We start from the raw sequence: 15,082 nt of genomic DNA on the forward strand, positions 1-15,082 counted from the left end.
CTCGAGCAGATTCTTCCTTGCTAGCTTAGTAGAAACACTACTACGGGGGTTGGAACGGACAAGCTGTTTTGGATTTGTAGCGCGCCGCTTATAATCTCTAATCGATAAGCGGCCGCGCGGAAAGGTCTGGCCACGCTAGACTAACTTGTTTCTGCATGCAAAACCGGTTTTATTTGCATCCCGGTTATGATACATGAAGTGTGTAAAACTGCCTTGTTCCGTTGCATAGCGCATTCAGGTTGACAGTACTCATACACGATGATTACCGAGAGGACGACTACTCGAGATTGGCTAGGAACACAAAATGAAGTTCAGTTCTTCATTCACTCCTCCTCAGCGGAACCACTCAGTGTCATTGGTGTGGAGAACACCTCGCAGTACACTATCCAAGTGCGCGCCAAGCCTCTACACAATATAAAGGTCAGTTATACATATGACTGTAAATGAAGTGTCTTGCTAAACGAATTTGTTCTTGTCAGTTACGATACGTGTTGAAAAACTTTTCGCTGGTGAGTACACGGCTTTTATAGATACCACTGTAGTTACGTGACTTGCACGTGCTGTTGTAACTCTGTCATGCAACACACGTGTACACACACCACGTAGGATGTTGTGTTTAACTTGTAAGTGCATATATCTCACAGTATCACCGACATTTAATGCACCTATCAATGTATTGCCCCACCCCCACCCCTCGGGCGAAGGTGGGGCTTTACTGGGGGAATTGACACGAAACTGTTGCCCCACTAGACAGCCGTTCATTAAGCGCCCAAGTGTTTTTGTTGTAACTTTCTTTGCTATGTAAAATCCTGCGTTACAACTGGGGCCAATGGTGGGGATTTTACATGATAGGTTTGCCCTACTGTGGGGCATTTGACGTGTCAAATCCCCACTATAGCCCCATATATGCCCTAGGGGGGGTAGTGGGGCAATACATTGATGGGTGCATAAAAACCTCACTGTGCAGCAACCGCCACATACAGGACATGCTTGTCACTATACTCCCATTGTCAATCTTGTGTTTTTGATGAATGCGTGTACATTTGACTGATGAAATGGGTCATGTAGTGCTGATTGTTCGGTCAGTTTGGTTATTCTATGCTGTGTTTAACTAGTTGCGGTTTCTATGACCAACCAATACTATTATATAAATACATATGAGGCTCGTGTGGAGAAATGGGTGTGCCAGGGTGGAATGGCTGAATTGTCTTGTATCGTTATTGTGTAGTTAACCATATTCCTGGTTTAGGGCACACGCGAGATGCTCACGTGATCCGGGAGACAATTCAGCCACTACAAATCTTCATTACAAACTCGTGTGGTAAACAACCCCACAGCTGTCCATATTTTGACATCTAGTAAGAGAGCTAAGCCTTTAAAAAAGGCCTTTTTGTGCACTTTTGGATAAAAGCATGTAACTTGGCACATAGTTAGTTTTCATCATAAAGGTCAATTTTCAGTACAGAGCCACCTCAGATTTGACCTTTTGCGACCTCTACAGGTCAATTAAGTATGCGAAAATACATTATCTTACAATAACACCAGTTCCACAAATAATAAACCTTAAGTGTTGGGTATCAAATGATAGCTGACACTTCAGGGAGTGTAATGAGACCAAAATTACACCTGTAGCATGTATTTCATATTAACATATGTATATTAAAGTTAAAAAAGTTAAAAATGTTTAATCATTGCTACAGAATGAGCACTGTCTAAGAACAAGGGTAACAGTGCATTGATTGCAGCTGGTGGAATCACTGCAGTTTGCATGTTGGAATGATAGGCAGACCAGGTTATCCAATCAGATTTCTGTAATGGGCTCTTCTTGAGATTTTCCTTCACTACTTCAAGCCATTTCCATTCTGCCTTTGTTCCCTCATCAGTAGCATTGAAATTGGTAGGTTGTACAGAGCCATTGACAGGAGGAATGTTAAATTCTTTGGTTTTAAAAGCAGCTGGAAGTACACTAGTATATTTCTGAGGAAGCGGAGTAATTCTTTTCCATGAGAAACGGTTTGATCAATGATTAGCACACCTCGATCATGACCTCCGAATGTGTGGGAAGGATGTTGCATGAGTGAAATGCCTGTGCCATGAAATGAGTCTTTTGCTGTTGTAGCACTAGGGTTGTAATCAAGGTTGTCAACTGCTGCTACTGTGAAAAGTCCACTACGCATCTTTGGAGGACACACAACACCATCTAACTCAAATCGCTCACACACTCCATTGCCTAAATCAGATGTCAACTGCAGAAGGCGGTCATATGAAATACAGATACCCAGATTGAAAAATGCATCAATAAGAGATCTTTTTCTAGTAGCAACATGGAGCTTAAAAGCCACATACAAAGCTAGTGGCATTTCACGATCACGATTATGTCGTTCACGACTGTGATTAACAGAATCTGCGCCTCGACAATATTTCACACTGTTGAACATAAGGATTTGAGATATGGAAAGAGCAGCCCTCGAGGTGGACATGCCAGTGTCAGACTGATGCTTGATGCTAGGGCCATCTAGAATCATTCTAACAAGGGCCATTAGTGATGGTGCTACAGCTTCTTGTTCAGTTGAGTGCTTGAAAGATCCATCGAACAAATTTTTCTTTTCAAACACTTCTTTACGCACTATTTGTGCTGCACGTACTAAGTGCATTGCATCATCATCAAAATCACAAGCTTTTGTAAGAGCTACAATAAAATCTTCATTAAAACTGAGAATGACACTATTGCCTTGTAGATGTGCCTGAAGATCTGGAAGTGCTGACAGCAACCTGTCTTTGAGCCTTGAAGAATGTATGCGACCATCAACAACAGCACCAAGCTGTTCAAGTCGATTCTTGTACATCTGTGTAAGATCTGTCAATTTGAAAACTAGTGCAATATCTTCCTTCCGAAGGTCTTCCATAAATGCAACTAATTCTGCTAAAGCGATTCCATGTAAATGAGCCTCACAATCTTTTTCTTGACCTGCTCTGTCCAGTGCCCTAGCTCTGTTGTATAGATCCACAAGACATTACTTGGCTTCTAGAGCAATCATGTCCCCAGGTTCAAGCTTGGCTAGAAGGGTAGTGTCTTTCAAAGCTATGGCACATTTGCGTACTTTGCATCAATGTTGTATGTTGAAGCATTGTGTAGACCTTCAGATCCGCCTGGATTATCGTAAAGAAAACACTTGTCATCTTTAAGGTCAATAGATCTGTGACTTGCAACGTGTGTGTACAGATGGAGGCGTACTAACTTTCTCATTATTTTGTTGTTTCTTTAGTCATTCTAACTTTGTCTGGTTAAATTTCAGACGACAGGACTTATGCCATCCAGCACGGTTCCTTGCCAATGTGGCTTCAATACCACCACCATCATCCAGCTGTTTGATATCAATATTGATTGGCATGTGACCAAGCTCATTAAAGCTAATTAGCTGTTCCACTAAAGACCTATGGCCACTACCAGTAATCATCTTCTTATTTTTAACTGCATATGGACACTACAGTCCTGTCCCATTCTCTTGGCACAGTATACAAAACTCCCAATTAATGCCCCCTGTATCAATTCTTTTTGGTGTGGGAGTCTCAATATCCACTAACACATGGCGCTTTGCCATTACAGAGCGTTATTAATACTTTTTAGAGGCCATATCCTGTATTAAGAGTGTAGTTGCAATATTGTTAACTTACATACAATACATGCCTTACCTGAGCACAACTTTACAGAATCCACTCTTAAAATTTTTGAAGACTATGGTGTTGGAATGTTTAGAATGACACGCATGAAAAAATCAGGCAGGCATGAAAAATCAAGTCAAGAGAAGGTTGTGCTATTGAAATACCTTCACACAGGTCATGTTTAAAACTAAAAAATAGGCAGTAAAAAAACATATCTATGATTTGGTACGTGCTACAGGTGTAATTTTGGTTTCATTACACTCCCTGAAGTCTCAGCTTTCATTTGATACCCAACACTTAAGGTTTATTATTTGTGGAACTGGTGTTAATGCAAGATAATGCATTTTCGTGGGCTTAATTGACCTGTAGAGGTCACAAAAGGTCAAATCTGAGGTGGCTCCCTACTGAAAATTGACCTTTATGATGAATACAAACTATGTGCCAAGTTTCATGCTTTTATCCAAAAGTGCACAAAAAAAGGTCTTAGCTGCCTTACTAATCCTGAACCCATGTCACATTAACCATACCAGGTTAGGCATGATCAATGGAGATAAATTTAGGTGAATTAAAGGTAGGGTGGGTGGGAAAAGCAGCTTCCCAGCTCACTACGGCTTGTCGGTTGAATGTCGCTAAGTAACCAGTTGGCGGGCGCTTCAATCTTATTCAAAATTCCCGCCCACACTATGTTGGTACATGTGACTGCGCTGTTGTTCATATTTCCAGATCAACAGTGCTAGCCATATGAATGTAAAAATAACCTTCTAGTTAACACTGTTTAACCTACGGTTAAACTTGTATTAATGAACAGTAGCCAAGTAGTGCATAATGCTTTTGCAAAATCAAGTATGAGCATGATGTATAGGCTAAGAATATACACTGTAATATGAGAGTTAATGTTATAATAACATCATACCTGTATTAGTGTGTTTGTTGTTTGTGCTATAGCCTTCTCTACCGAGCAGTTTCAAAGCTTGTGTGAGTTGATGTGTTTGTGCGGTATATGTGTATATATAAAGTTGTCAAAGTGTTGTCACATATACGTAGCTAGTTGTGTTGTTAATATCCCTTCTAATAATCAATTTGTTACTATTAGTTTCTAGACTCAGTAACTGGTCACTGCCAAGAGCTAGACACTAAAGTTGGTCACCTGATGTTACTATTACCACAACTATGGATGTTAAGGGTACCAGACTACAAGTGTTATGTGAGTAGGTACTAGTAATAGTGTTAACTTGTTGTGATGTTAGTATTACAGAGTTATGGGTTTGAAGTGTGTAGTGACTCCAACAAGGAAGTTGTGGGTAGAGCAAGTGTCCTACCTCGACAGTTGAGGAATTTGGAGGGAACTCTTACACTAACTTTACATGATGTTGACCTACTTCCTGTTGGGACTATATCAGGTCAGTAAATTAGGAAAGAAATGATGTGTTACTATTTTTAGCAGTGGATTACATCGTGGTGCTGCCCTGTGCTTCATTGGCTAACAGGAAAATCAATGACCAGTGGAGGCTGTCTAAACTATACCAGTGGGTGGATACAGTTGGTCATTCTATGATTATAGGACATCGTGGTAATGGGATGACATTCTGTCTTGATCAGTAAGTGTTTACTATGCTAGACACCATGCACATAGCTTGATCTTGTCACGTTCTATACAGGGACAGTATCTGTCAATGAGGTATACCAGAGGGGGTTGGACATGCTTTAAGTTCCACCTAAAATTATTTACCTTAATTGCATAGTTTTATTTGGTATTTCACATGATCCTCGAAACAAAGCAATGAATAGTAGGCGGAGTCTTTGCTGGAACTTGATGGGGTTTTTAATGATGCAAGTGTCCATTATAAGATCATGTGTATACCACAAGATTCTATAGGGCATAAGGATTCTAATGGCACTTAGTTTAAGGCCATAGCACCAAGTATGGCAAGATATTCCTTGTTAAATGAAACGGTATACAGCCATGGCAGACATTTGATGAAAAAGGCTGTTCTCTAAGTGGTGTGACGAATGGCATTACACCTAACTAAATCAATGCTTAGTGCCAATTTTTCTAGGAGTTCATGGTGAGTAGTGTAGTGGATGTGGGATCTTTCTATCATTAATACTTGCAAAGTTGTTTTAGTTTGTATAGAGGCATGTGTCAAAGCCAGGTGAAAATGCCAAACCAATTTTTCGCAGTATAACTTCATCACACTGATTGTGTAGGTACGTAAACAGAAGTGTTGACTTAACTCCATCAAAAGAGACTGTCATATATTTTAGCAATGCTTAAAGCTTTCCAACCTCCTCTACAGCTATACCAGCTGATGCAATAAGTCAAAATCTAATTAATATTTCTACTGGTGATAAACAACTGTTATTAGTGTTGATCAATTAATAATTCTATTTATTCTTAAGGATCAACTGAGGTGTTACTTAACCATTGCTGACTAGCTTCCCTACAAATATTATAAAATACAATATAAACGCCTGAAGGCTTTTACTTCCTATCTGGCCTGTAAACAAATAGGGCCTTTATTTGAGACTGGGTATGTATTTATTTTGGATAGTCCCTGTCATTGAAAAGAATTCAAGTCTTGTAGAACACTGTTATTGAAACGGTAACCATGGACAACCTTTATACAGTGTGTTGACTACTGTATGATACATGCACACAAACTTGCTTGGTCATGTGATTACTCATAGCTAGCACTTTCATCCATCAGTTGGCTGTAAACTCAGCGTAAAGGGAGAGAATTAAAACAACCAATAGTCTGGGCCTCAATCTATGTATTTGGGACCAGTTGTCTATTTTCCAAATATGCTGGAAGCCTCCAGCTTGTAATCATGGCTTATATTGGTACCTGTAACTATACAATATGACTATCATACACAAAATATTCACTCAAGTGTTTCTGGTTTATTTTCTTGAGCTTGCACATCACATGTGCTACACACATTCTATCATTTGTATGGCTTTTTAGTTATGATGTGACTATTGTTAGGGAGGATTAATTTCATTAACCTTTTGGAGCTTCTGTACATCCTGATTAGATTTACTATGTGTAGGTTATTTAGAGACCTAGCATGAGGATCTTTGTGGATTGTAAAATCCACAAAGATCCAAGGGCGTAGTTTCTAACCGACGTAGAAAATGTATGTGTTTTGTAGGGGCATATAGGTGGAGTCATTGTGGGATTGGGTTATATGTCATACTGAAATCGTCACACAATGTTAAAACAATCACAGAAGACTGAATGTGCTTTGTCGAAGTGTTGAAAACATTGAAGCTTGCACCGTTTCCTTTCACAAGTTAGCTAGACTTGGATCTGGCACAGCTGGGATATGGCATTGATTAATAATAATACCGAGCCAGGTTAGCAGTAGCCAGTGCCCATGGCGTCTCAGCAATGTAAAGAAAGGCAGTGTAAAGAACATGTGTGTCAAAGAAGCAGCTTGTGTGGATTGATATAATGGGAACAATTTGTCACAAGTTGTGCCTTCAGCGGTACCAGAGTAGCACAAAGAACAGACACTGTTTCGAACGAGATTTCAGAATATGGATACGCCCACATTACACATAGCACAAAATAACATTTCTACAAGGAAGATTACCCATAATAATAGAAGATGAATTAAAACATATTCGAGAAACAGATGGGCACTAAACAGAATTTTCCATGATATTCCTGGACTTCTCCATTCATCATAACAAACATGCGTACAACGTTAGATTGTACCTCCCATAATCGAATTCTTTAAGGTATGCCTATAAAATGAATAGAGTGGTTAAGGACATGTTGGCCTGGGTGACTAGTCACCCACTGCAGACTGTCAGCCTGAATATGCTTGGAGGGAGCATTGCAAATCAATGATCAAAGGTGAGATTTGTGATGCTTGAGGTCTTTTCTGCTAGCAGGTTTCTAACCATTTTAAGAACCTGCTCGCAGGCCTCTTAGTGGATTTTAAAGACCTCATTATCCTCCCAAGATCAAAGCATATTATGCATGCCATTTTCTAAATAGTGCTTTATGTTCTCTTACACAAGCAATGGGTTTGGGTTATTGATAGTGTTTATGTTGTACATTATATGATGTTGTAAGGTCATTGTTTCTGAAGTCATGCAGCTCAAGAGTTTTATAGGGAGGGTTAGTACAGGACATATTCTAGTGTTGTGTGATATTAGGATTTTGGTATTAGTACGATATCGATATGATAATTGGTAAAATATTGAAATTTCGAAAGTGGTTAAACTGTGCAGAACCGAGCTTCATTTTTACCGTGATTGTACAATCACACACCAAAAGTTGTAAATTACCAAAATATTACTCAATATATTGAAAATTGTAGCAAAATATTGACTATAAACAAAGTTATGGTAAATATTGATATCAGTTATAAAAATATCGAGATTCGATATGATATCAGTACTGAAAAAATATTACAATGTTGATAATTTTTCAGTATATTGCACATCACTAACATATACACTAACGGTTAAAAAGTACAATACAGTCCATCTATAAGAACATCAATAGTATCCATTCCAGTGGTCACTCCTTATGCCAATGGTGATATGATGAGGTGATGAAATGTTGCAAAGTTAATTGATGGAGGAGAGAACATGGTGGGCCTGATGGTTGGTACATACCATCATAATCAATGAACTTAGCACTTATTAATGTTATGGGATTAGATGTCATATCATTAGTCTCGTTTTCCTTGTCCCAGTCATGTGAGAGCAGTCACAACTAAATGAAGTATAACATAGTTTGTAACACTGCGAGAGGTATCTATTGTTTGTTGTATGTTTTTAGGCCAACGGACACAATAGAGAACACGATAGCTTCATTTGAGAAGGCCACTGAACTGGTAAGTGTATAAACGCTGAACTCATCCCAGTATTGTGTACACTAAACCTATGCATTGTAATTTCATGGCTGACGCAGGCGTGAAATGTCTGTCACACTTTCACATGTGATGCATCACTATCTCTGCTGCTATAGGGAGCTATTGGTGTAGAGTTTGATGTTCAACTGACTAAGGACCTGGAACCAGTCATTTATCATGACTTAATGATCAGTCTAAATGTTGCTCCAGTGAGTTATGAGGTGGATATTCATTACTACATGTGTTGGACACTTAATCTCATTGTGGAAACTGTCCACTGCTTTGTTATTTATTACATGTGACTATTATGAAATAACTTCAGTTACTGTATAATCCATTACAGGATCACTATGCTGATGTTATGTTGAAAGATTTGACTTATGACCAGATTAAATCTTTTAAGGTAGAAGAAATGATAACACAAAGCTAGATGTTTGTCATAATGTATCTTGTTTTTCAGCTTTCCAGCAAAGATAAATCTCGGAGCCCATTATCATCTTCAGGTAAGTGTTAGTTAGTTATGTTATTGTACCACGTCACAAGTGTGATGACAAAATTGTCATCATGCGTTTGAACGTGAAATGCGTGTACCATGTGGAACAGGAATTGATGGTTTAGCACCAACCAGTAGCACTCTACCCCCCACCACAGTGCTGTATGGTAGCTATTGCATGGTAAAAGCCTTAATCCACTCCAGCCACCGCCAGCCAATTCAATAGCTCAGGGTATGTGTACAATGCTTGTACTGTGTCATACAAACCACAGGAGTTGAACTGGGTGGACACAACAAGAATAAAGTGTTTCCACATCTCAGAGAGGTGATGTTGACATGCAATCATCATTGTACCGTAGATCAGAAAACCTCCATTACTAAGGGGCCATTAGAATTTTGGTTGTAGCTAAGTAGGTGAAGACACAGTGAAGCTATTACTATCCAAAGACATGTAGGTTTTCTGATCTGTGGTAGCTACCTACTTGCTGTATGCCATTTAGCTAGGAATTTCTAAGGGGTTAAATTCTCATGTTAAAGCTAGCTGAAAATATCCAAACTTTTTCTATACATTTAACATGTCCAATTTCCCCTTTGAAGATTTCTAGCTAAGTGGCAGTTGCGTAAGTTACTTCAGGAAAGCCTATTCTAATTTGGTCACATGTGCAGTGTCAGTTTATACAGATGACCTTATTAGGGCAGGTTTATGTGCATTCATCGTGCAATCTCCAAGGGCTGTTCTGAGGTGTGCCTGCATGCATGTCTGTATACCGGAAGTTATTTCAATAGTAAAATAACTATTTCATATCTTGAAGGACTATTCTAAACATTGTGCCATAAGCTCTATGAAATGACTAAAATATGAGATACCAGAGTGAAGCATGTTACTTTATAACATACGTAATGTGTACGTGTAGAAACATGTTAATGACACATCACTGTGTGCTCATGTGTAGGTACTGGAGAAACTTCCAGAGTCTGTATTCTTCAACGTTGAAGTGAAATATCCCTTCCCTAAGAGGGTAAAGTGTTTTGTGTATGTACTGAATGTGTGATCATATTTGTGACCCGCTAAGCGAAAACCTGACTTGTTTGCATTTTTCTTGAACTTAATTTTATGACTTTTTTGTTGTCTACCAATGGGGTGTTAAAGTTTCAACCTTATCTGGTAAGTGCTTTCGGAGTTAAAGTAATAGACAACAAGAAGAGAAGAACAGTCAATTTGTACAATGCCTATACTGGAAAAAAAATTACAAGCACTTCTTTAATTGAGCATAATGTCTCAAATGTAACAACAGGCAACAGAGTTGGGACTTGTGTCATTATTCACCATGAACTAGGGCATTCATCAGATATAGTTTTTGGTCATGCTATTAAAGCAAGAAGGTTAGAAATGGCAATGATAAAGATACATTTTACATAACCAAACACACAGGACTCACATTTGCTTAATGGTACAGAAAGATATTCTTACTTTTTATGAAGAGTCAGAATCCATTGGTGTCAATACGAATCTTCCTTCATGCTCTGTTTACTGAAGCGATTAAAACATGCGTAAAATTATTTATTGTGTAGAATGCATTTTTTACCCATTGTATTTCAGTGGCATTTAATATTATATAAAAAGAACAGAAATATGCAAACAAGTTGAGTTTTCGTTCAGCGGGCCACATTTTTGTGTATAGTGACTTATGTATTGTGTTAGGATGGTGAGGAGTGTGACTATTTCCCATACTTCAACCGTAACACAATTGCTGATGTAATCATTTCTACACTGTACCAATATGGTTCAAAGAGGAATATGGTGATGTCAACATTTGATCCATCACTATGTACTATGTGAGAGGTTGATAACATCACTGATTACTACATGATCAACTCTTTCAGGTTACAATTGAAACAACCTCAAATTCCAGTCTTCTTCTTAACAGAGGGCAAGTCATCAAAGTATCCCTTAGCTGTTGACATAAGGAATCATTCTGCTTATGATGCAGTTGCTTTTTCAAAGTCACAAAACTTTGCTGTAAGTGTTACTGTGATTGTACAGAACTTCTAAGACCACTTTCATTAATTTGCTAGTAGAATACTTGAACCTACCAAGTCAAGTATGTAACAAGCAACCAATAAGGAGACCAAAAGCTGTGTGTGTGCCGTTAAGAAATGTACCGCTGTGTGTAATTTTACACACTACTGACATTACTATATGCTATACCTGGAGATTATACATACAGCATTCTATTATGTTACAGGGTATTAGTGTATGTGTTGATCTGGTGAACAGCCTGTCAGAAATGATTGATTTAATGCACGATCATGAACTGTTTATAATGACATGGGGTACACGTAACAGTCTGGAGGAATTTGTGTCATGGCAGAACAGCCGAAAAGTGACCGCCATAATGTGTGACAGGTAATGATTAGCTGTGGTGTGGTGTGGTGTGTAGAGAAGTGGTAATGTAGCTAGACATGATGTCTTTTCTGTCAGACATGTTTCCTATAGAATCTGTGATTCAATTGTTGATAAGATGGCCATGTGGCCATGTTTTTCTTTCTGAAAATACAAAACAAGTAATTAATTATTTCATTGAAATTCTTACAACTGTGCCTCAAGGGTTGCACCCTATATAGTTAGTAAACTACAGAGAGTAAAATACATTGTTATGCTTAACACCTGTAAACACTTTAGTTATCACACACCATTGGATAATTAGCAACCACCTCATTAATAGCATATTCAGTAGGTGGCCCTATTAACGCCATTTCACTATAGTTAAAATTATCACTTGTGGTATGTACATTGTAACTATTACTAACGTCACCTCCACTCTAGGATTCCTACACAGATCACAAAATCTTCAGAAGTTGATGAAGACAGCTCAAGTTATGTGAACACTTAAACCAAAACATGTATAATAAATAATTTTTGACCTGTTGTATATTTTATTTAACTTTATTCACCTATTTATTTTAATGTATGTCTTATCTGCAGTATAATTTTTTTGTACATTTCAAGTAATCACTATATAATATTATGAGTCTAGTATGTTTTAAATTTTCTGCATCATGCTTTTGGCGTTGTCAGCAAAATCAACCTATCATGATTCTTTAAGCAACTTTTGTAGTTGATTTTGTGTTGTTTGGTTTGCTTAATGTTGTGTGTTCTTATGTAAAATGATAAAAATTACTGTATAGATGCTGCTCAAGACAAGTTAGATCATCTGGAAGAAAAGAGCAGACAGTTGAAACAGCACAGACGTACTGAGGCTGATATTTTGTGTTGAGGTTGTAGTGGGAACCACATGACATGGATGTACTATATTATCAACAACATCACCTATACTTTGAGCATTCCTCAAGAGAAACCTGATAAGTACATCCTGTGGATGTGACCTAATAATCACCTCAAGATGGCCACATTTTGGGGGACTGGCAAAGGCAACTGAACTATGGAGAAAATTAGTTTCAATTGATTGATTGATTATAATTCAGCCAAGGAAGGAGATATCAAGCTCTAAGTAACAGGTAGGATTGCAAGTAAAATAATTACATCACATGTGGAAAATTTTTGAGATAGTACTTGTTTGTGATAGTTATTGTTATTATAAACCCATGTCTGTTGGCTACTAGTTGATATGTTGCTTCATGACTGAAATATTATTGATCAAAACAATTTCTCCATGGGTGCCTGTACATTAGTCCCCCAAACATCACTGTCACTGCCATATATTCGTGTTAATAGTGACATCATTGTGGATGAGGTCTGTATCAACAGATGTCAAATATGCAAAATGTAATTCACATGACTATGACTAGCAAACCATGTATGGGACCAATATACTTGACATGGTCACTATAATGAGGTGGTTTTATTAATGAAGTCATGAAGTACACCCTTAGCTATGTTTGGGACCTACTTGACAAGGTCACTATAATGAGGTGGTCTTATTTGTGAGGTCGTGAAGTACACCTTAGCTATGTTTGGGACCTACTTGACAAGGTCACTATAATGAGGTGGTCTTATTTGTGAGGTCATGAAGTACACCTTAGCTATGTTTGGGACCTACTTGACAAGGTCACTATAATGAGGTGGTCTTATTTGTGAGGTCATGAAGTACACCGTAGCTATGTTTGGGACCTACTTGACAAGGTCACTATAATGAGGTGGTCTTATTTGTGAGGTCATGAAAGTACACCTTAGCTATGTTTTGGGACATGGCTACTATAATGAGGAGGTTTTTAAAAGACGAAGATCCAAGGGTGTGGTCTGTAGCATTTTATATAATTTTTTTATTAACTGGCCCTAATGACACTCCCTTCCACCCACCTGTCTCTATGAAAAAAGCTAGTTTGTTTTAAAAAAATGTTAGCCTAAAAAGGAATACATGCCTACAGAAAAGGATACCTACAAAGACCTACAGGGGGGATCACATACAGTGGGCACCCTGGACTCAGCAATCATGAGGTCCACAGGAGAAGATAAGGTAGGGTGTCCAGAGCTTGACCTAGAGGCAATCAATAGCATGTTAGCATTTTATATAGGCATATAGGTGAAGATATTGTAGGATTGGATTACATGTCACTAAAATTGTCACACAATCTAACACAATTAAGTGTGGAAGGTGCAACATATATTTTCGTTGAAGAGCTGAAAATTGTCTACCTTGTCATGCCTACTTTGACTTTGGTCTTTGTGGTTGCATGTGACAAAGGAATCATTATTTAACACTTCAACTCATTTGATGGTTTCAAAAACTACCGTAATTTGCTTTTTTTTTGTGGAAAACATTTCCGTAATAAATTTTTTTGCATGCAAATATTTTTGTATGATTTATGTGAAAGACTGTTCTATTAGAGTATATAGTTCAATCTTATGTAAAAAAATTTGTGTGAGAAATTTTGTAGAAGTTATTGCATATGAAAGTCAAAAAAAGCAAATTACAGTACAGTGGTTTACCATAGAAATTACTGAGTGTATCAATGATGTATGACATCATGCATGTGCATGATCAGTACAACTAGTCACTTGTGGACTACTGTACTTTCAACTCCTCCTGTACTCATGTTCAGTCTTGTTCCACCACAAAGCACTGTTCCATGCAGCCTCTGTTTTGATGCTCAGTCCTCTGAAATTCAGTGGCCTGCCCTGTGTCCATGTCAGAGTAATTGTAATTTGTTTTTGTTGCTGTAATTGCAGTTACTGTTAATATTTTGTGTATATTGTGTTTTGTGTCTTGGGAAGCACCCTTGTACAGGCTTTGTCTTTCGGTGGAATATTTGTGCCACCCTGCCTTTTGACAGTGATCAGATAAATACTAACATTAAAAATAAAAAAAATTGAAGCTAGCACATTATCACTGCTTCCTGAAGATGCTTGAGATGCTAGTGAAGATAATCGTCTTGACAAGGAAACCATAGATATATAAACCTCAGGTACCTGAGATTTATATATTTATGAGGAAACTTACCAGCAGCTGCCAATGCACGTATCGTGGCATCACAGCAGTATGAAGGACAGATATGTAACAGTTGGCTTGAGTGATTCACAATGACGACGAGTTGTTACAAGTTGTTGCATTTATGGTGCAACAGCAGTATTCTTGTCAGAATTAGGAATCCCATCACACTATGACATCATTGAGCTTAGTGTTCTGGGCCACTATTTATACCATCATCATCAACAGCACTGTATAAGACCATGAATTTCTTTATTAACAGCTAATCTCAAAGTTACACTGTAGGAAACTATTTGACAAAGCTACAGGGATTGCCATCTCAACGTCAAGGAAGATGGGACTGTCCAGACAATTTTTTTGTTTTTATTCTTGCCACGCCCATTTTTGGCATTTGCCATATGTGGTCGTGTGAGTCCGAGGACACATGACATTAATTATTTATTGTTAAGTGTATTGTTCATGTCTTTTACATCAATAATGATCGTTTTCCCATAATCAAATTGCTTAAAGCATGCTAATGGAAAGTTTTGGTAGCAAACTCATTTTGGCTTGGGTGACTTCGCTGACTGCAGGCTATGGCTATTAGCCTGTAAGCCTGCATATC

At 38.1% G+C, this 15,082-nt stretch overlaps 1 protein-coding gene across 1 annotated transcript; it reads left to right on the plus strand.

Moving 5' to 3' along the window:
* The first annotated feature begins 161 nt into the window (after nt 1–161).
* Nucleotides 162–12,077, plus strand: LOC136267711 (glycerophosphocholine phosphodiesterase GPCPD1-like). Its single transcript, XM_066062860.1, has 15 exons — nt 162–420; nt 4,609–4,638; nt 4,757–4,867; nt 4,919–5,063; nt 5,108–5,261; nt 8,463–8,517; nt 8,652–8,744; nt 8,879–8,938; nt 8,996–9,038; nt 9,301–9,353; nt 9,982–10,047; nt 10,731–10,864; nt 10,913–11,048; nt 11,275–11,435; nt 11,856–12,077. The coding sequence occupies exons 1-15, from the start codon at nt 259–261 to the stop codon at nt 11,920–11,922; spliced, it is 1,470 nt and encodes a 489-aa protein (XP_065918932.1). The 5' UTR covers nt 162–258; the 3' UTR covers nt 11,923–12,077.
* The last annotated feature ends 3,005 nt before the right edge of the window (nt 12,078–15,082 follow it).

This window comes from Dysidea avara, chromosome 9, assembly GCF_963678975.1.
Source record: "Dysidea avara chromosome 9, odDysAvar1.4, whole genome shotgun sequence".
Lineage (NCBI taxonomy): Eukaryota > Metazoa > Porifera > Demospongiae > Dictyoceratida > Dysideidae > Dysidea > Dysidea avara.

What these genes read in the sequence shown, in the direction of transcription:
- LOC136267711 (XM_066062860.1), top strand. Translation starts at nt 259, where the DNA reads ATGATTACCGAGAGGACGACTACTCGAGATTGGCTAGGAACACAAAAT. An exon ending in TCAGTCTAAATGTTGCTCCA is followed by an intron (nt 8,745 to 8,878) that starts GTGAGTTATGAG and finishes AATCCATTACAG; the next exon opens with GATCACTATGCTGATGTTAT. An exon ending in GATCCATCACTATGTACTAT is followed by an intron (nt 10,865 to 10,912) that starts GTGAGAGGTTGA and finishes CAACTCTTTCAG; the next exon opens with GTTACAATTGAAACAACCTC.